At 34.9% G+C, this 22268-nt stretch overlaps 1 protein-coding gene across 3 annotated transcripts in view; it reads left to right on the top strand.

Annotated features, from left to right (window-relative positions):
- The window catches only part of RNGTT (RNA guanylyltransferase and 5'-phosphatase), a 304153-nt gene that overhangs the window by 46753 nt on the left and 235132 nt on the right, over positions 1 to 22268 (top strand). For all 3 annotated transcript variants that reach the window (XM_087443866.1, XM_004422111.3, XM_087443867.1), the window contains exon 8: positions 511 to 612. In XM_087443866.1, the coding sequence (XP_087299992.1) occupies positions 511 to 612 (102 nt within the window). The remainder of the gene's footprint in view (positions 1 to 510; positions 613 to 22268) is intronic.

Genomic DNA, 22268 nt, shown 5'->3' with positions numbered 1-22268 from the left:
AATATTGATTTTAGTGTTGTGTTAAACACTTGCCAGTGTACTTTAATCTTGACCTGCATTTCTCCTGTTTGCCACTTCTGGGCATCTTTTGAGCAGAAATTTGCCAACCCTGCAGAGTTAAGCCAAGTTGGCAGTGTCCTGTTGGAGGAATATGGGGTCTAGAATAATGTAAGATAATTAAGGCAAGATTTAAACTTCTTCCTGAAGTAAAAGGCTTGTAAAGATGCCTGCTTTACTGTTTTCATCATGTATATTAATATTTAAAAATAAGCTCAATAGTAATAGTATAGTAGTGGCCATTAGAATCTTGTTACCTTGCATTCTAAAATGTCAAGAAAATGATAACCTTTTGTTAGCATTCTTGTGAATGCTGATATTATTCCAACTGACATTAATCTTATGATAAGGAGAACATTGTGATAAATATGTGACTCATGTGAGATTGGCGTAAGACATGTATTGCTTTGAATGGATACCAGCCATAATAGTAATAAAATGTTCTTCTTTAAGGTCTGGATTCCCTGGAGCACAGCCTGTTTCCATGGACAAGCAAAATATTAAACTTTTGGAGCAGAAGCCGTATAAAGTAAGCTGGAAAGCAGATGGTACTCGGTAAGTTAGACTTCTAAAAAAGTTATGCAAATAACCCTAATGCTTGAAGAATATTGCTTTGTTGTTAGAGAAGGTTTGCACTCTTGGGAGTGTGAATTTCTGACTTGAACAGCAAAATAAGTGTGTTTCAAATATTGTGTAGTTTTTGTTTTGCTAGTATTCTTAGCGATGTAATATAGTTCTCTCTCATTCTGCTCAATTTTTGGTTTCAGAGTTCTGTTAGTTTGACATAAGTCTATACCAAATTTAAGTTTGAAAGTGTTTTCTCTTGCTAATATTGTGCTTTTTGGTATGTCTGCTGCCCACCACCTTGTCTTTAATGGTTGTTGGGCACTTCTAAAATTAACAGATACGTTGTCAGTTTATAATCTGAAAATTACCAACTAACTCTCCCTTATTCATTCTGTGTTATTCCTTCTAATAGTTTTTCTTTTTCTCTTAATCCTTGCTAGTGCTTTTTGTAATTTTATACACTTTTAAGGTTGTTGTATTCTTACAACAAAGCTTAGCTTCAAATTTCATATTCCTCAATTTTTAAATATTTTTTAGTATAAATATTATGCTTCCTCAGTAACATTTAACTTTTTCTTTCTCTTAAAAAAAATCCATGTTTTTACAGTTTTTCTGTATGTATTTATTCATTCAGCAAATGTTATAATAGTTGAAATAATTATTTTAACATATTAATGTAGAAGTCATTAACTTTTTCATAATAATGAAAATGTTTTAGAATAATTAGGAATGCATATATATTTTAGGTTTTTCTTTAGCTTTATTGAGATATAGTTGACATAATGTTGTATAAGTTTAAGGTGTACAGGGTATTGATTTGATACACTTATATATTGTGAAATGATTACCATGCTTAAATATTGCAAAATGATTACCACTGTAGTGTTAGCTAACACCTGCATCATGTCATGTAATTACCATCTCTTTTTTCTGCTGAGAACATTTAAGATCTACTCTCTTAGCAACTTTCAAATATATAATACAGTATTATTAACTATAATCATCATGCTGTACATTAGATCCCCAGAACTTATTTGGCTTACCAAGTAAGAAGGTTATACCCTTTGACCAGCATCTCCCCGTTTCCCCCACCCTTTTGCCCCTGGTAACCACCATTCTACTCTCTGTTTCTGTGAGTTTGGCTTTTTTAGATTCCACATATAAGTGATATTGTACAATATTTGTCTTTCTCTATCTGACTTATTTCACTTGGCATAATGCCCTCAAAGTCTATCCATGTTGTTGCAAATGGCAGGGTTTCCTTCTTTCTCATAGTTGAATAATATTCCATTGTGTGTATATATCTATCTATATATGTATATACACCACATCTTCTTTATCTGTTTGTCTGTTGATGGACACCTAGGTTGTTTCCATATTTTGGCTATTGTGAATAATGCTGCAATGAACATAGGAATGCAAATATCTCTTCAAGATCTTCTTTTCATATTTTAGTTTTTAAATGTTATTTTGAAGATGGTATAGGTTGCATTTAATTTTTATGAGGTTGGTGTTTTTTTTTTTTTTTTTTTTTTTTTTTTTTGGTGAGCAAGATTAGCCCTGAGCTAACATTTATTGCCAATCCCCCTCTTTTTGCTGAGGAAGATTGACCCTGGGCTAACATCTGTGCCCATCTTCCTCTGCTTTATATATGGGACGCCTGCCACAGCATGGCTTGATAAGCAGTGTGTAGGTCCATGCCTGGGATCTGAACCTGCGAACCCTGGGCCACTGAAGCAGAGCATGCGAACTTAACCACCACGCCACTGGGCCGACCCCAACGTTTAATTTTTATGAGGTTTTTGAATGTCAAAGTGGCAATTATATTTTTGTATCATGCTATCTTCATCTGCCTTTAACTTGTGGTGGCCTTAAAAGATACATATGGAGACACAGAGTGGGGCAGATACAACTTGATTGTAATATTAGGTGAATATAATATTATTTCAACATGATATGTTTTCTAGTAATTTATTATATTTGATTTTTATTATCTGGGTATATATCAAAATATATTTTTATTTCATTTCCTTTGTCTTTCTTTGTTGGAAATAATATTTCTGCTTAACTTAGCATTTTCTAGCTTTTTGGGGGATTTTACAGGTAAGACAGGTTCATTAAAGGAAGTTCAAAAATAACATAAACCAAAAGAAGAAAATAAAAATAAAGAATAATTTTATCACTTAAGAGATCACCACCACCCCTATCATTGTGGTATTGACTTTATTCTTTTGGTTATATATTATTTGGTTATATATTATTGTTTTTAATATTAATGGTTGGTATAGTGAATCTAAATAGTTAAATAACAAGTATGTTTTACATATATATGTTCATTTGTTCATATTATTTTGAATTTACTTAAAAAGTGAACTAGCTTTAAAAATTACTACATGATAAAAAATTCAAATAGTATAGAGAGATAAAATGAAAAAGTGAAGTTTGCCTTGTGTGCTTCCAGGAGTGTACATTCTGCAAGGATAAATCTACAAGGATGGATGCAGTTACAGATTCAGATATAGATAATTTGGATGATTTGCCCCTTCCACACTCTCTTTCCCATGGATATGTGTTTTTGAAGACTAAGTAAAAATTAGCCACATTGCTTATTTTCAGAATGTTAAAATTATATTTAACTTTTTGGATTAGAATAAGTTCAGCATTTGTCTGTTAAATTGGTAGTAAGGATTAGCAGAAGTTAAGTTGTTACTGAGACATATATATATATTTTTTTTGTGTGAGAAAGATCAGCCCTGAGCTAACATCCATGCCAATCCTCCTTTTTGCCGAGGAAGACTGGCCCTGAGCTAATATCCGTGCCTATCCTCCTCCACTTTACGTGGGACGCCGCCACAGCATGGCCTGACAAGTGGTGCGTCAGTGCACGCCCGGGATCTGAACCCGGGCTGCCAGCAGTGGAGTGTGTGCACTTAACTGCTACGCCACGGGGCCGGCCCCCTGAAACATATATTTTTAGTAGATGTATAACAATGTCTTAACACATGAGTTTATTATCTACCTCTTTGAGTAGAGAACAAGTGAAAAAGGTGAGGAGCAAGGTGCCTATCTCTAGGCTTTATACTACAAAATGGCCTGGGGATCTGGGGGTGAGGCCTAGTTTTGACTGATGAGTTTCATTTTCTGGATATTCTTTACTTTCTACATTGCCTTCTCCATAGAATCCAGGCTGTGATCGTGGCAAACCCTGGGCAAAATAATAGTCTGCAAAGCTTGTCACTTGGATTCTGCCATCCTACTTTGATTATTTTCCTTCTTTGCAGTTACGTACTTCTTTCTCTATGTCTCAGTGTTGTCAGACCCCTAGATGATTAGCTAAAGTAATTTGATCTGTTTTTGATTGATAATGGAAATATCTCATTTCTCATAGAACCATCCTTTATCAAAACCAAAAAGAAACCCCCAAAGTATTTATTGAAAACCTACTGTGTCGTTAGGATACTTTATTTGGGAGAAAAAAAATTATGTGAGATGTTTTCTGGACCAGTGTGAAATCTCTCTTTTGTGCAGTAGCTTTTAAGGCCAATAGCACGGGAGAGGGGCTTTCTGTAATTTATAGGGTGAAAAGAGCCTGAGAGAGCTGTAGAATGGTCTTGGAGGCCATGGAATCAGAACAGCTGATTAACAGCCTTAAATCTTAGACTCTTGTTTTCTTTAAAGCTATGTCAGGATAAAGTGTGGGACCTCTTTTTATTATCCTTATTCTGTGGTTTGTTGACTATTTGTTATATCTAGCAACAATATTTAGAGCCAAGGATCTCTGAGATTGAATGTAATATGAGACCTGGGTTGAGTTATCAATAAAAAGTATTGCCTAGGAGTTTTGCATTAGCCTGGCCAAGGCCTGCAGGTAACAGTGACAATTATGACAGGAATCTCTAGTGGATTCTAAAACGTTGTAGAAGAGGGAATATTTCCTAAATGTATAGCCAAATAATATAGATAGAAATATAGAAGTTCTTAAAAATGAAACAGTGAGAAATTTATATTAGTTATATAGGTGAATTGATAAACATTAAGCCACTGTAGTCTCAGAAACAGAAGATGGAAGAATTAATAATTGTATTTCTTGTATTTCAGTAAAATCATATTTTTTAAAATGAGATGTCTCTTTCTATCACAGCACACTGTTTCCTTCATAGCACTTTTCATTATCAGAAGTTACTTTTTTCTTTCTAATTATTTTTTTTTCTGTCTCTCCTACTATATTTTAAGTGTCACAAGAGCAGGGAGCAAGTCTGTCTTTTATACCTTTGTATCACCAGTGATCAGCAAGTCATTATACCTAGTACGTATTGAATGAATGAGTGAATGAATGAATGAGTGAGTAGTACAGCAGTGTTTTAGGCTTTTGAGAAATCTGCAGCTTCTATAGATTGAAATCTTCATTTTTTTATACTTTACCTTTAAAGATATTTCATGATCTTTTAGTTTATTGAATGGATTGAGAAGGAAAGAGGGAAAGCTATTGTATTAGAAAAACTGTGTTGAGTAGTAGAAAGCACAGGGTTAGAAGTTGAAGACCTGGTTTTGGATCTGTCTCTATCTTTACTGGCTTGGATAAGGTACATAGTTGGTAGTAATATATGCTCTATTTTACTATAGCTATATATGTTTTCTACTTCATAGGGTTAATTTGAAGCCTAAATGAGATAATGTATATAGAAATTGCTTATAAATTGCGTAATGCTCTAGATGAAATGTACTGTCAGTTTCCCAATGTTAAACATGTTAGTGGCCCTTGTAGGTAGAGGGGCTGATAAATATATGGATTCCTCTTATTTCATTTTTCACAAACAATGTATATGACACAGTCTTTTCTAGCATGGGGTGCCTGCTTCTGTGTTTCTTTAATTGATTTCAAAATCTGCTTGTATGTACTATAAGATATTTTTCATACTTCCACGGTATTTTGTACTTTGTTAATAATCCTTTAAGTTAAGACTAGCTTTAATTCTGGATTATTTGCAATAATATTATCACATGAAATATACGCGTGTGCACACAAACACCAATATATGTTTTTATGCTTTAGCACGCACAAGTTACCTACTTTTTTTCTTGTTAGGTAGTTCTGTTGGATCCATGGCTTGTTTTTGTCGAAGTCATGAGCTAAGAATGGTGCTATACACACACACGTATATATGTATATACATATATGTATGTATATAATTATTTTTTATTGTGGTAAAATATATATAACATAAAATGCACCATTTTAATCATTTTTAGGTGTATGGTTCAGTAGCATTAAGTATGATCACATTGTTGTGCAACTTGTTTTTACATTTTAAAGAATGGTAAAAAAAAAAAAAAAAACGAATATGTGAGAGAGACTGTATGTGGTTTGTAAAGCCTAAAATATTTATTATCGGGTCCTTTATAGAAGAAATTTGCTGACTCCTGGTCTAGATCTATGCTTTCCAGTACTCATGTGGCTGTGGAGTACTTGAAACGTGGCTAGTCTGAATTGAGATGTGCTGTGAGTGTGAAATACGCACCAGAGTTCAAAGAGTTAATATGAAAACAAGAATGTATAATATAGCAATAATTTTTAATATTGATTACATGTTGGATATATTAAGATTAACACATTTAAAAAAATAATTTTACATATTTCTTTTTTAATTTTTTTTACTGTGGCCACTAGAAAATTTAAAATTACTCATAGGGCTTGTATTATATTTCTGCTGGATAGTGGTCTAGACAGAGAAGGACAGTATTTGTTTGGCAAGTTAAAATGAGATTAGACTGAGAAGAGGCAAGAGGTGTGCTAGCTTGGTCTGTTATGTCATATAAAAGCCAACTTTGAACGGAAGTGTGCAGTAGGGTAGGAGAGGAAATTTTAATTGACGAATCAGTGAGTGAAGAAGGCATCTCAAGCCTCTTATAAATTGGGCAAGGGTATAGTTTATTTTTACATGCTGCTTAGAATTGATACATATCTCCATGGTGTTCTGAAGAGCTTTCAAAAATCATAGACCTTCTCTGTCCCATATAGTCCAAAATATACATTTGTTTATTCTTATTTTTATTTTTTATTTTTTTAATTTTTAAAATTTTTTATTTGTTTTTCCCCCAAAGCCCCAGCAGATAACTGTATGTCATAGTTGCACACCCTTCCAGTTGCTGCATGTGGGATGCGGCCTCAGCATGGCCGGAGAAGTCGTGCCTCGGTGCGCACCCGGGATCTGAACCCAGGCCGCCAGCAGCGGAGCGCATGCACTTAACCACTAAGCCACGGGCCCGGCCCTACATTTGTTTATTTTTAAAACTAAAGATGGATAATTACAATGAAATTGTAAGAAAGAAAGGAATTCAATTGAAAAGGAAAAAGAAAAGACATTTTGTCTGTTGTCAAAGAATAAAGAAAAATAACTGTTATTATTGAATAACTAGTGATTTTGCTGTTTAGGGATTTCTTTGAGGCAGCTTAGTATCAGAAAAGTCATAAAAATGTGTTCAGGTAATGCTCTTGCATTTTCCCCAGTGTGCAACGTTGGACAAAATTTCCTCACCTTTTTTATCCTCTTCTTTCATCTGTACAAGGAAATTAAGAATAATTACCCCATAGGTTTATTTTGAGTATTAAGTAAAATAATGTGTATAAAGCACTTAACATGGTCCCTGGCATATAGTAGGTGTTTAGTAATCGTTAATTCAGTTTTAGTTGATTAAATATTTGCAAGTTATCTATTGCGTTAGCTGAATCACATGGCAAGTTTAACTGGTCATAAAATTTCTGATGGCTTGTTTGCTTTATAGTTGCTTCAAGAAAGAAATTAGGACATGTGTGTGAGTGTGTATGTGTGTGAGAGAGAGAGACAGAGAGGGAGAGAGACAGAGAGGGAGAGAGACAGAGAGGGAGAGAGACAGAGGGAGAGAGAGGGAGTTAGGTTGGCATCCAGGAGTTGACAACGACGATAAGTAACACTGTTCCGAAATTAAGATTTTTTTCTTTTTAGTATTTCTAAGCTTCCGTTTCCTTATCTGTGACGTGAGAATGATTACCTAAAATTTAGGGATACATTTAAAAAGCTGTGCTTTGCCATCGAATTAGAAACCCTAATTTGCCATCCAATTAGTAACTTAGAAAAAGTAGTAACTCTAAAATGTAGAGTTGTTGATTGTTTAAGAACACTGAATATCTTTTTTTCATATTAGATATTCTCAAAAGGCAGTGGTCAAATGTTAATACAATGAAGTTTATAGTAAACAGTAAATTTAAATTAAAAAAATATTATATTTGGGTCCTCTAACTTTGTAGCTGTGTGCCTTGCATAAATTAAACAAATTTTTGAGCCTTAGTTTTCTCATATGTAAAATGAAAATAATATTTATCCTTAGGGTTGTAAGTATTCAGTGAAATGTTGATATAAAGTGCCTTCTAGAGCAGCCCTGATATATAGTAGGTGCTAATATATTTTTTAAATGAATGAAACCTATATTAACCAATAATTCTTGACATACTTGGGCATAGCCTACTTTTTTAGTGTGTGTGTGTGTGTTGGCAAGAAATCATAAAATTGGAGGGAAAGAAGCCTTTTAATGTGTAAAAGGCCATATAGCATAATGACTGCAAAAACAGACCTTGGAGCTGGGTTCAAATTCTGGCTTGTAATCTTACTAGCTTTGTGATCTCAGTTTCGTTATCTGTAAAATGGGGGTGGTACTAGAATCAGTTCTTGGGTTTTGTGATTATTAATTGAGTTACTATATGCAAGATAGTTTCGAATGGTGCCTTACATTTAGTAATTTTGTTCTTGTTGTTTTTGTTCTTATAGAAGGGAAGCTTTTTGGCTCAAACTATTAAGTAAAAGGTTTCTGTCGTGTTTCAGAGCTACTTTCTGTAATCTAGTACACTCTTCATATTTTTCCTGGAGGTTTGTGTTGGGATATTTTCATTTTGATATTCTCCAAACTGTTTTTAAAAATTCCACATGTAACATTTAAATGAAAACTTATTAAAACATGTAGCTTCTTTCAAAATTATTTGCATAAAATCTTTTTTTGATACTTTTTCTAGTGTCCAACTAATATTTAAAGTGGAACCACTTTAGGTATTTAAGACTGAGGTTTTTTTTTTTCCTGTTAAATATTTTTATTAACAGCTTATATGAAAATATAGTATCACATTTCACAGATATAAGCCTGGAGGAATAGTAAACACTTTGAAAGACAGGATAAAGATCCAAAAATCATCTCCATGTATAGAATGGCAGGCAAACCTAACAAGATGAAATGATCAGAGATCTATGTAAGACCTCAGCAATGCACAATGGACCAGACATGGCTTAGAAGCATAAAACTGAGGGTTTTAAATGGACTCCCCCCATAGGGAAATTACTGTGTCAAAGTAGGGCTTTTGTTATTTATTGCTTCATTATTAGAGAAACTGAACCAATTTACTGTGCCAAAAGCAGGCGTGTACTTTTACCACACGGCTTACTACATTATTACTTTATTTTTAGTTAACTTAATTGTATTATTGCATATATTAATTGGTGGTAATTTGTTCCTTTTTGTTGCTGAGTAGTAGTATTGTATTTGGATGTATTATATTTTATTTATCCATTCATCTATTGATAGATATTTGGGATGTTTCCAGTATTTGACCATTTTAAATAAAGTTGCTGTGAACGTTTGTGTACAAGTCTTTGTGTGGAGGTGTTTTCATTTAAATTTTTTCTTGTATGGCTCATACTTTTTGTGTTTTAATAAATATTTGCTTTCTCCAAGGTTGCAAGGATTTTCTCTCATTTTTTTCCTAGAAGTTTTATACATTGGGGCTGTGATCCATTTTGAGTTAATTTTTGTGTATGTGTTAGGTGAGAGTCAATATTCATTTTTTTCCTCAATGAAAACCAGTTGTTCCCATATTGTTTATTAGAAAAGACTGTCCTTTCTCTGTTTAGTTGCCTTGGCAAATGTGTTGTAACTCAATTTACCAGTTCTAGTTCCTCTGATCTGTTAGATTGATCTGTATGTCTGTCCTTATACCACGTCTTAATTTCTTTAGCATTGTAAGTCTGGAAATCAGGTAGTATAAGCCTTCCAGCTTTATTCTTCTTTTTAAACATTGTTTTGGTTGTTCTAGATTGTTTGCATGTCTCTCTAAAGGTGAGAATCCACGTTTTAGTTTCTCTGAAAAAGACTGCCAGAATTTTGATTTGATTTGCATCGAGTCTAGACATCAGTTTTGGGGAGAATGGTCATTTAACAATACTGAGTGTTTCAACCCAGGAACATGGTATACCTCTCCATTTATTTAATTTCTCTCAGCAATGTTGTATAGCTTTCAGTGTTGAGATCTGGCATGTCTTTTGTTAAAATTTTAAAAAAGAACCTATGTTTTGATATTGTAATCAACTGACTGTTTGCATGTGGCCCTGAAAGAAGCCGTATAATAAACTTGGAAATTGTTTCTTGGAAATTAAAATGGAAACATCTAATATCTAATGAAGTCAAAAGGAGGTTCCTTACTTTCAGTTCAGCAGTACCATCTCACCCATGGCCAATGGCTTCCCTCACTAGTATGAGGACACTAGTCATCTGTGCATGTTGATATTCTATTAGCAATCCTGCTGAACCCTCTTGTTCACTGACCCACTAAGTTATAGTGTGAATATAGATTTTTTTGAATTTGCTATGTAGATAATATCATCTGAAAATATTTTTCTATTTTCATTCAGTCTTATAATTAGTATGTGTGTCTGTGTTATGGTATTAGTTAGGACTTCTAGACAATATGGAATTATATGATATTGGCTATTCTTGTCATGTTTCTAACTTCAATGGAAATGGTTCTCAGTTTTAGTATTAAGTATGATATTTGCTGTAGGTTTTACTATATAGCCTTTATCTAATTAAGAAAGTTACTATCTATTCCTGGTTTGCTAAGAATTTTTATCACTGAATTTTATCAAAATGCATTTTTAGCTTTTATTGAGATAAATCTTGTTTTCACCTTTTATCTGTTAATTCACTTAGTATAGGTTACTATACTGATAGATTTTCTGAAGTTGAACTACCTCTTTTCCTATATGCTGTTGCATTCAATTGGATGGTTTTTTGCATTTATGTTTATAAGTGAGATTGGTCTGTATATTTTTGTATTATCCTTGTGTGGTTTTGATAAGAAGATTGTGTTAGTCTGTTAAAAATGAATTGGCTATCTTTCCCTTTTATTATATATCTAGAACGTTTATATAAGATAGAGAAAATCTGTTACTCTTAAAAAGTTGTAAAAAGATTAAATGAGGTAATTAATTTAAAGCAATTAATGTACTGCTTAGCATACATTAGACACTCAGTAGAAGATAGCTACTGTTTATTTTTCTCTTCTCTCCTTTCAAGAATGGATTGCACTCCCTGCTTGCAACAAAGAAATGCAATAAGTAATTGAATAAATGACTGAGTGAATGAATAAGTAAATTACTGTGAGAGGGACTAATAAAGTAAGTGATTAAATGAAAGAATACAATACTTAATCAAATAGCATAAACAAAGTGTAGTATATCCGGGGAACTACATGTAGCTTGACCCTTGGGAGAATTCCAAGGATAGAATCTACAAAGATACTTTGTATTGTTCTTAGTGGAAATGCAGAGGAGGGGAGAGTCAGTTCTACCTGGGTGTAAATGCAATACCAAGAGAAGTGATATAAGGGTACTGCAGATACAGTTGGAATTGAACTGTCTTGTAATTGTGAAATATTGCTTTTTCACAGATTCTGTAGAATATTCTGGGAAAAGATAATTAGAACTTTTATGATAGAATTTCTCTGAATAGTTAGTTTATTAGCAGAATTTGTAACGCAGTAAAAAGAAATGATGAGTCTTCAAAATTAATTCATTCAAAATTAATTCAACATCCATGTGACAGTGGTGAAGATTGAGAATTATGTAAAAATTTTAGAATTAACTATTTTAATTATTTTTTCTTTTTAATTTAGAGATTAGTATAAATTTAATTTCAGCTGTTTCTGAATCATTAGGTAAAAACCAAATTATTATTTTTTGTACCTACTATTGTAATGCAAATAATAAAGTAAGAGATAATAACTCAGACTATATTTGACCTAGGAAAAATGTAAGATTATAGCAATAATTTGTAATAGACAAGCAAAAGCCTTGTAATGAGTTGATAATCATAATGAAAGCAAGCTCCATGAGGGCTGGGACTTCTGTCTTTTTAACCACTGTGTCCCTGGTGCCTAGAGTAGTGCCTGATAGGCACTCAAGAAGTATTTATTGAATGAATTAGTCGGTGAAGAACTGCTAATGTCTTCACATGAAAGATGAAACACTTATGGTGGTTGTGAAATTTTTGAGATTTAAAAAATCACAACTCTATGTCACATTTCATTTCCAAACAAAAATGTAAACCATTTAGGGAAAAAAAGATATGTATATTTCAAGGAAAATGATGCACTAGGGCAGATTTAAAGCTAGATAGACCTAATAAAGAACTACTTTTGTTTGGATTTATATAAGATAGGGATGATCTCTTATCCCCATTGCATTGTTGTAAAAGCATTAAATGAAGTAATTAATTTAAAGCAATTAGCATTCAGTAGACACTCAGTAAAAGATAGCTACTGATTTATACATGCATATACCTATGTTCTGACTTATGTGTATAAGTACTACACACACATACACAAGCATACCCTGCTTTAAGAAAAATTGAATATACAAGGTAAATGTGGGACTTGGCTTACAAGGAAATTATTGCAGGAATTAAGAAAAAAAGCTATGTAGGCATTTATGGAAATATAATTACAGTCAGCTTTTTATAACACATCTCTTTAAGTAAGTGAGATGTTTCTGTATAATGCTTCTTGGAGGAAATTGTAGACAGATTCATTCTTCCTGAACCCTGATCTGAGACTCCCCTTCTTTCATTCATTCAAAAATTATATTGAAAACTTGTTACCTCCAGGGCTCCGTGTCAGGTATTGAATGGATTGGGGGTTCTTAGGACAGAATCCCCAGCTTTAAGTTTTACAAAAACAGGTAGCAGGCCAGATTTGGCCCTTGGGTCAAAGTTTGCCAATCCGTGGTTGAGTACTTTCTCTTTAAAAGACTACATCTCAGATGTTCTTTCCTTTCCTTATAAGAAAGTGTACATTGAGCTTAAGGTAGGAAAACATAAGTTTAATATAAAGATATTTTTGTTTTAAAATTTGCTTCAGTAAATTACAAAAGTTGAAGTAAGTTTTTCTTCCTGTTAATTGTAAGTTATTGCTAAGCCCTGGGTACTTTGACAAGATTTTTTGTGTAAGTAATTCACTAAGTGTATAAATTTGAAAGGTAAATTAAGCCTTTTTTTCCATAAAAATCATGTCTCATGCCTTTGTTATAATAGAGTGCTCGATGTATGGTCATGCTGTATATGTCCTGAGAAATGTGCTTAGTGACTTGTAGAAAGCTGTTGTATGGATAAACTAATTATAATATGTTCAGGCAGCTTCTATATTTGCTACTGTAATGGTTTTTATACAGAACAGTGTAATTACTCCGGGTAGTTAGTAGCTTGCTTGGATCTGTTGGTCTGTATCTCATTAATAATGTTTGTAGCAGATGTTTATTCTAATGACTGGAGCTGAGTGTTCGGACATGAATAGGGAGGATAAGGTAATGAGATGCCAGACTAGAAAAGTCCCACATACTGAGAAGAATATTAAAGAGGTTTTAGATGTCTGTGGAATAATTTTTAGTGAACTACAAATAAAAACCAAACTATGTTTTATGCTATTTAGGAACAGAATGAGTAAATCAAATTATGATCAATTAAGTTGATGTGTATACTACTTTAATTTAGATTTGTTCACTTAGCTATTTTTTATTTCCACTTGAGGGAAGAGATCAGAACAAATGTAAATTTCTGTTTAGCTCTATTTTTCTTTTGACCGCAAAGCAAATAGTTCCATGATATGTAACATAAAAACTTTGAATATTGGTATTAATAAGAATTTATCTTATTTACTAATAAGTATTAATTATAGTCAGAACATTATATCTAATATTTAGAAACTCACTAGTAAATAAAGCTATCCCTGGAAAGGATTTTAAATTTTGAACAGTTCGAGGGAGACTTAGAGTTTTTGTTTGAGGGAGACTTAGAGTTTTTGTGGGGGTGTTTAAGGGGCCAGAATCCAGAAAATAAAATATTTGCTTCAGTCATCCAAGTAGCTAGTGGCAGAATGAGCAGTACAACTCTGGTCTTCTGTTCTCTAGCTTTTTTCTTCGTTCTGTATTCTCATATTTGGGCTTTTAAAATTTGGTTTATGGTAGTCTTCCTCATTATATAGTTGACTAATTTTGGGACTTACTAAATGTTTAGCATCATACCTCTCATGGTAACTAGAAACCCTTAGAATGTAGACAGGATTACATCATTTAAAGACTCTAGCTCTGTTTTTTACAGTAGTTTCATTAGAAGTACAGTGAGAGATCCAGACCAGTTTTCTGGCAAATGAGAGGAACACATAATGCTATGACTCCTGTGTTTCTTTTTTATCATGGAGAAGGAAGACTAACAAAGAGTGATTAGAGGTCAGTCAGAAACACTGTGAAGTGATCTGAAGCTATAGTTGATGGTATCTGGTGGTAAATTGGTTAAAAAAGAAAGTAGCAGAACTCATTTTATTCTTTCTCGAAGCCCAGATCTTACTTGGAGCCCCTCTACATAAAGAAGATAAAAGTGGTTCTGCTTTGGTTGTTGCACGTTTCTGGAGAGCCTGTGGGGTTGCGTTCTGGGTGGTGTTTAAGGTCATCACAGAAGTTTTTAGGGCAGCAATTCCCAAACACAGTTGGGTGTTGGGGTTATGTTACCATCACGATTATATTACCGTCATAGGGAGCTTTTTTTTTTTTAATTGATGTCATAATAGTTTATAACACTGTGAGGTTTCAGTTGTACATTATTATTTGTCAGTCACCATATAAACGCGCCCCTTTACCTCTTGTCCCCACCCCCCAACCTCCTTCCCCCTGGTAACCACCAAACTGTTCTGTCAGTGTGTTAGTTTATATTCCACATATGAGTGAAGTCATACGTGTTTGTCTTTCTCTGTCTGGCTTATTTTGCTTAACGTCATACTTTCCAGGTCCATCCATGTTGTTGTAAATGGGATGATTTTGTCTTTTTTTATGACTGAGTAGTATTCCATTGTGTGTGTGTGTGTGTGTGTGTGTGTGTGTGTGTGTGTGTATCAAATCTTTTATCCATCATCTGTCGAGGGACACTTGGGTTGCTTCTACTTCTTGGTTATAGTGAATAATGCTGCAGTGAACATAGGGGTGCATAAGCTTCTTTGGACTGTTGATTTCAAGTTCTTTGGATAAACACCTAGAAGTGGGATAGCTGGATCATAAGCTGGATCATTTTTAATTTTTTTTTTGTGTGTGTGTGAGGAAGATCGGCCCTGAGCTAACGTCTGCCAATCCTCCTCCTTTTGCTGAGGAAGACTGGCCCTGGGCTAACATCCGTGCCCATCTTCCTCTACTTTATATGGGACGCTGCCAGAGCATGGCTTGACAAGCGGTGCGTTGGTGCGCGCCCGGGATCCGAACCGGTGAACCCCGGGCCGCTGCAGCGGAGCGCGCGCACACTTAACCACTTGCGCCACCAGGCTGGCCTCTCATTTTTAATTTTTTGAGGAATCTCCATACTGTTTTCCATAGAGGCTGCACCCGTTTGCATTCCCACCATCAGTAAATGTGGGTTCCCTTTTCTCCACATCCTCTCCAACATTTGTTATTTTTTTGTCTTGGTGATTATAGCCATTCTAATGGGTGTAAGGTGATATCTAAGTGTAGTTTTGATTTGCATTTCCCTTATGATTAGTGGTGTTGAACATCTTTTCATGTGCCTGTTGGTCATCTGTATTTCTTCCTTGGAAAAATGTCTGTTCATATCCTCTGCCCATTTTTTGATTGGGTTATTTGTTTTTTTGTTGTTCAGTTGTGTGAGTTCATAGGAAGCTTTTATAAAAAAATTCAGAGAACAAATTCAGTAGACTTTGGTTAGCTCTGAGAATATGCATTTTTGAAAAGTACCCTAGTTGATTCTGATTTCTAGTCAGGTGTGGGAACCACTGCCCTTAGCACCCTGTGGAAGACAGTTCAAAAATCAGCAATCTAAACCAGAGTAATGTTTAGCCAGCATTGAGTTAAGGATATGGCTGAGAATTTGTCCATTACTTGATTAAAGGAGATCCGTATAAGATGCTTAATACAGTGTTTAATAGATGTTAGTTATTGTTGTCATAGCTAAAGACTCCTTGGAAAACCATTTTTACATGGGAACCAACATCTGGTTTCCCAGAATTCATTCACAGTTCCCTTAGGGTGTGGTGTAGTTATTGCACACAAAAAAAGTAGATATAGGACAAAAACAATCTAATATTTTAGGGCCGGCCCCGTGGCTTAGTGGTTAAGTGCGTGCGCTCTGCTGCTGGCGGCCTGGGTTCGGATCCCAGGCGAGCACCCACACACCGCTTCTCCGGCCATGCTGAGGCCGCATCCCACATACAGCAACTAGAAGGATGTGCAACTGTGACATACAACTATCTACTGGGGCTTTGGGGGGAAAAAAAAAATAAATAAAAATTAAAAAAAAAATCTAATATTTTAAAAACATTTTTTTTTTTTTTTTTTGTGAGGAGGACTAGCCCTGAGCTAACATCCGATGCCAATCCTCCCCTTTTTTCTTGAGGAAGACTGGCTCTGGGCTAACATCCGTGCCCATCTTCCTCTACTTTATATGGGATGCCGCCACAGCATGGCTTAACAAGCGGTGTGTCGGTGCGCGCCTGGGATCCGAACCTGCGAACCCCGGGCTGCCGCAGCAGAGTGCACGCACTTAACTGCTGCGCCACCGGGTGGACCCCTAAAACCAAACTTTTGAAATAGGTATCAGCTAGTCACATCTTTAGGATTTACTAAAGGATAAAAGGTCTTTTAAATATTAGTTTCTTTAATTAAATCCTAAATATGAGAGTTACTACTAATTATTAGAGATACTGCCCCTGAAACTGTACTTAAAAATAAAAATCAGCTGAATTCATCACCTATTACCAAATCTAGCTAGAGAGCTCTTACAGCTGAACAGATACAGGTAAAACTTCTGTTGCAAACAGAGGTGCTGCCCCAAGTCAGAATTTGCAGTTGCCCATAGTCTAGGGGTAGCAGACATCTGGAGCTTTGGAACATTAAAGAAAAACTCTTTTTTGTTAACTTTCTAAATATGTCTATTTTTAAATAGAGCTAGGCTACAGGACCGAAATGTATGAAAAGGAGATAGTATAGGATAAAGAGATTGGATTTGTCTCTCTATCTTTGTTCGTTCATACAGTCAACAAATATTTATTGAATCTCTACCATATACTAGAGATTGTGCTAGACTTAGCAGGTAATTAGAACTAAACTGTATAATATGATTATTTTCATATTGTTTTTTATCTTAACGTGAGCATTTTCCATGTTTAGAACATACTTAATTGTTCTAGAACATTTTTTTTAATTGATGTTTTAATGGTTTTTAACATTGTGAAATTTTGGGTTGTGCATTTTTGTTTGTCCATCACCATATAAGTGACTCCCTTCACCCCTTGTGCCCACCCCCCACCCCCACTGCCCTTGGTAACCACAGTACAGTTTTCTCTGTCCATGTGTTGGTTTATATTCCACATATGAGTGAGATCATACAGTGTTTGTCTTTCTCTTTCTGGCTTATTTCACTTAACATAATACGCTCCAGGCCCATCCATGTTGTTGCAAATGGGACGATTTTGTCTTTTTTTATGGCTGAGTAGTATTCCATTGTATATATATACCACATTTTCTTAATCCAGTCGTCAGTCGAGGGACACTTAGGTTGCTTCCACTTCTGGGCTATGGTGAATAATGCTGCAGTGAACATAGGGGTGCATAAGCCTCTTCAGATTGTTGATTTCAGGTTTGTTGGATAGATTCCCAGTAATGGGATGGCTGGGTCATAGGGCATCTCCATTTTTAAGTCTTTGAGGAATCTGCATACCGTTTTCCATAGAGGCTGCACCAGTTTGCATTCCCACCAGCTGTGTATGAGGGTTCCTGTTTCTCCACATCCTCTCCAACACTTGTTGTTTTTTGTCTTGGTGATTATAGCCATTCTAACAGGCGTGAGGTGGTATCTTAGTGTTGTGTTGATTTGCATTTCCCTGATGATTAGTGATGAACATCTTTTCATATGCCTATTGGCCATCTGTATATCTTCTTTGGAGAAGTGTCTGTTTATTTCCTCTGCCCATTTTTTGATCAGGTTGTTTGTTTTTTTGTTGTTCAGTTGTGTGAGTTCTTTATATATTATGGAGATCAACCCCTTGTCAGATGTATGTTTTGCAAATATTCTCTCCCAGCTGGTGGGTTGTCTGTTCATCTTGATTCTGGTTTCGTTTGTCTTATAGAAGCTCTTTAATCTGATAAAGTCCCACTTGTTTATTTTTTCATTAGTTCCCCTAGTCTGGGTAGGCATGTCCTCTGAAAAGATTCTTTTATAACCAGTGTCAAATAGTGTGTTGCCTATATTTTCTTCTATGAGTTTTATAGTTTCAGGTCTCACCTTCAGGTCTTTGATCCATTTTGAGTTAATTTTTGTGAATGGCGATAGCAGATGGTCCACTTTCATTCTTTTGCATGTGGCTGTCCAGTTTTCCCAACACCATTTATTGAAGAGACTTTCCTTTCTCCATTGTAAGTTCTTAGCACCTTTGTCGAAAATTAGCTGTCCATATATGTGTGGTTTTATTTCTGGGCTTTCAGTTCTGTTCCATTGATCTGTGTGTCTGTTTTTGTACCAGTACCATGCTGTTTTGATTACTATTGCTTTGTAGTATGTTTTGAAGTCAGGGATTGTGATGCCTCCTGCTTTGTTCTTTTTTCTTAGGATTTCTTTAGCTATTCGGGGTCTTTTGTTGCCCCATATAACTTTTAGTTTTCTTTTTTCTATTTCTTTGAAGAATGTCATTGGGATTCTGATTGGGATTGCATTGAATCTGTAGATTGCTTTAGGTAATATAGACATTTTAACTGTGTTTATTCTTCCAATCCACGTGCATGGGATATCTTTCCATTTCTTTATGTCATCATGGATTTCTTTCAATAATGTCTTGTAGTTCTCATTGTATAGGTCCTTCACCTCCTTGGTAAGATTTATTCCTAGGTATTTTATTCTTTTTGATGCAATTGTAAATGGTATTATCTTTTTGAACTCTCTTTCTGTTAGTTCATTATTAGCATACAGAAATGCAACTGATTTTTGTAGATTGATTTTGTACCCTGCAACTTTGCTGTAGTTGTTGATTGTTTCTAATAGTTTTCCAACAGATTCTTTAGGGTTTTCTATATATACAATCATGTCATCTGCAAATAGTGAGAGTTTCACTTCTTCGTTACCTATTTGGATTCCTTTTATTCCTTTTTCTTGCCTAATTGCTCTGGCCACAACCTCCAGTACTATGTTGAACAGGAGTGGTGAGAGTGGGCAGCCCTGCCTCGTTCCTGTTCTCAGAGGAATGGCTTTCAGTCTTTCCCCGTTGAGTATGATGTTGGCTGTGGGTTTGTCATAAATAGCCTTTATTATGTTGAGGTACTTTCCTTCTATTCCCATTTTGTTGAGAGTTTTTATCATAAATGGATGTTGTATCTTGTCACATGCCTTCTCTGCGTCTATCGAGATGATCATATGGTTTTTCTTCTTTGTTTTGTTGATGTGATGTATCACATTGATTGATTTGCAGATGTTGAACCATCCCTGTGTCCCTGGTATAAATCCCACTTGATCATGGTGTATGATCTTTTTAATGTATTGTTGTATTTGGTTTGCCAATATTTTGTTGAGGATTTTTGCATCAATGTTCATCAACGATATTGGCCTGTGATTTTCTTTCTTTGTATTGTCTTTGTCTTCCTTTGGTATCAGGGTGATGTTGGCCTCGTAGAATGATTTAGGAAGTGTTCCATCTTCCTCTATTTTTTGGAATAGTTTGAGAAGGATGGGTATTAAATCTTCTTTGAATGTTTGGTAAAATTCACTGGAGAAGCCATCTGGTCCTGGACTTTTATTTTTTGGGAGGTTTTTGATTACTATTTCAATCTCTTTACTTGTGATTGGTCTATTCAGATTCTCCATTTCTTCTTGGTTCAGTTTTGGGAGGTTGTATGAGTCTAAGAATTTATCCATTTCTTCTAGATTGTCCAATTTGTTGGCATATAATTTCTCATAGTATTCTCTTATAATCCTCTGTATTTCCGTGGTATCTGTTGTAATTTCTCCTCTTTCATGTCTAATTTTATTTACTTGAGCCTTTTCTCTTTTTTTCTTAGTAAGCCTGGCTAAGGGTTTGTTGATTTTGTTTATCTTCTCAAAGAACCAACTCTTTGTTTCATTAATCCTTTCTATTGTTTTTTTGGTCTCAATTTCATTTATTTCTGCTCTGATTTTTATTATTTTTCTCCTTCTGCTGACTTTGGGCTTTGTTTGTTCTTCTTTTTCTAGTTCTGTTAGGTGTAATTTAAGGTTGCCTATTTGGGTTTTTTCTTGTTTGTTAAGGTGGGCTTGTATTGCTATGAGTTTCCCTCTCAGGACCGCTTTTGCTGCATTGCATATGGTTTGATATGGCATATTATCATTTTCGTTTGTTTCCAGATAGTTTTTGATTTCTCCTTTAATTTCATCAATGATCCATTGGTTGTTCAGTAGCATGTTGTTTAATCTCCACATTTTTGTCATTTTCCCAGTTTTTTTTTTCATGGTTCATTTCCAGTTTCATAGCATTATGGTCTGAAAAGATGCCTGTTATGATTTCAATCTTCTTAACTTTAATGAGGCTTGCTTTGTTTCCCAACATATGGTCTATCCTTGAGAATGTTCCATGCGTGCTTGAGAAGAATGTGTAGTCAGCTGTTTTTGGATGGAGTGCTCTGTATATGTCTACTAGGTCCATCTCATCCAGTTTTTCATTTAAGTCTACTATTTCTTTATTGAGTTTTTGTCTGGATGATCTATCCATTGATGTAAGTGGGGTGTTAAGATCCCCTACTATTATTGTGTTGTTGTTAATGTCTCCTTTTAGGTTTGTTAATAGTTGCTTTATGTACATTGGTGCTCCTATGTTCGGTGCATATATATTTATAGGTGATATGTCTTCCTGGTGGAGTGTCCCTTTTATCGTTATATATTTCCCTTCTTTGTCTTTCTTAACCTGTTTTATCTTGAAGTCTACTTTGTCTGGTATGAGTATGGCAACACCTGCTTTCTTTTGTTTGCCGTTAGCTTGGAGTATTGTCTTCCATCCTTTCACTCTGAGCCTGTGCTTGTCTTTAGTGCTAAGATGTGTTTCCTGAAGGCAGCATATTGTTGGGTCTTGCTTTTTAATCCATCCTGCCACTCTGTATCTTTTGATTGGAGAGTTCAATCCATTTACATTTAGGGTAATTATTGATATATGAGGGCTTAATGTTGCTGTTTTGTCACTTAATTTCTGGTTCTTTTGCGTTTCCTTTGTTTCTTGTCCCATTTGTTTCGGACCGCCAATTCAGTTTGGTTGTTCTGTCTTATGACTCTTCTAGTTTTCTCTTTGTTTATCATATGTGGTTTTGTTTTGATTATTTTTTTAGTGGTTACCTTGAGGTTTGGGTAAAAAATCTTGTGTATGATATAGTCCATTATCTGATGGCCTCCTATTTCCTTATACTAAGTCAATTCAATCACTTTCCTCTTGCCCTTCTAAGTCGTTCTTGTTATACCTTATTCTATCTTGTGTTGTGCCTGTGTGTTTACTGTGATGAGGTTAAATTTATTTTTGGTGAGTTCCTTCCTTTGATCTTTGATGTTAGTATTTAAATGGTTGCTGTCCTATTCTGGTAAAGATCTACTATTTTTCTGAGTTTATCTACCTATTTTTCTCCTTGCTCCAAGCTTTGTATTCCCTTTCTCTTCTTTTTTTCAAGCCTGAGGGCCTTCTTGAGTATTTCTTGTAGTGGGGATCTTGTGGCCATGAACTCCCTTAGCTTTTGTTTATCTGGGAGAGTTACTATTTCTCCATCATATTTGAAGGATATTTTTGCTGGATAGAGTATTCTTGGCTGAAAGTTTTTGTCTTTCAGTATTTTGAATATATCATTCCAGTCTCTCCTAGCCTGTAAAGTTTCTGTTGAGAAATCTGCTGAGAGCCTGATGGGAGTTCCTTTGTACGTTATTTTTTGTTTTTGTCTAGCTGCCCTTAATATTGTTTCTTTGTCATTGACTCTGGCTAGCCTTAGCACTAGTTGTCGTGGAGAGGGCCTTTGTCTGTTAATATATTTAGATGACCTGTTGGCTTCGCTTACTGGTATTTCCTGCTCCTTCCCCAGATTTGGGAAATTCTCAGCTATTATTTCCTTGAATACACTCTCTGTTCCTCTTTCCCTCTCTTCTCCCTCAGGAATACCTATAATTCTTATGTTACATTTCCTAATAGAGTCAGATATTTCTCGGAGATTTTCTTCATTTCTTTTTAGTCTTAGTTCTCTCTCCTCTTCCATCTGGAGCGTATCTGTATTCCTATCCTCTAAAATGCTAATTCTTTCCTCCATATT

The sequence above is a fragment of the Ceratotherium simum genome, chromosome 19, assembly GCF_057802395.1.
Source record: "Ceratotherium simum simum isolate JZ-2026a chromosome 19, ASM5780239v1, whole genome shotgun sequence".
In the NCBI taxonomy this organism is placed as follows: Eukaryota; Metazoa; Chordata; class Mammalia; order Perissodactyla; family Rhinocerotidae; genus Ceratotherium; species Ceratotherium simum.
This window is presented reverse-complemented; position numbering and strand designations above follow the sequence as displayed.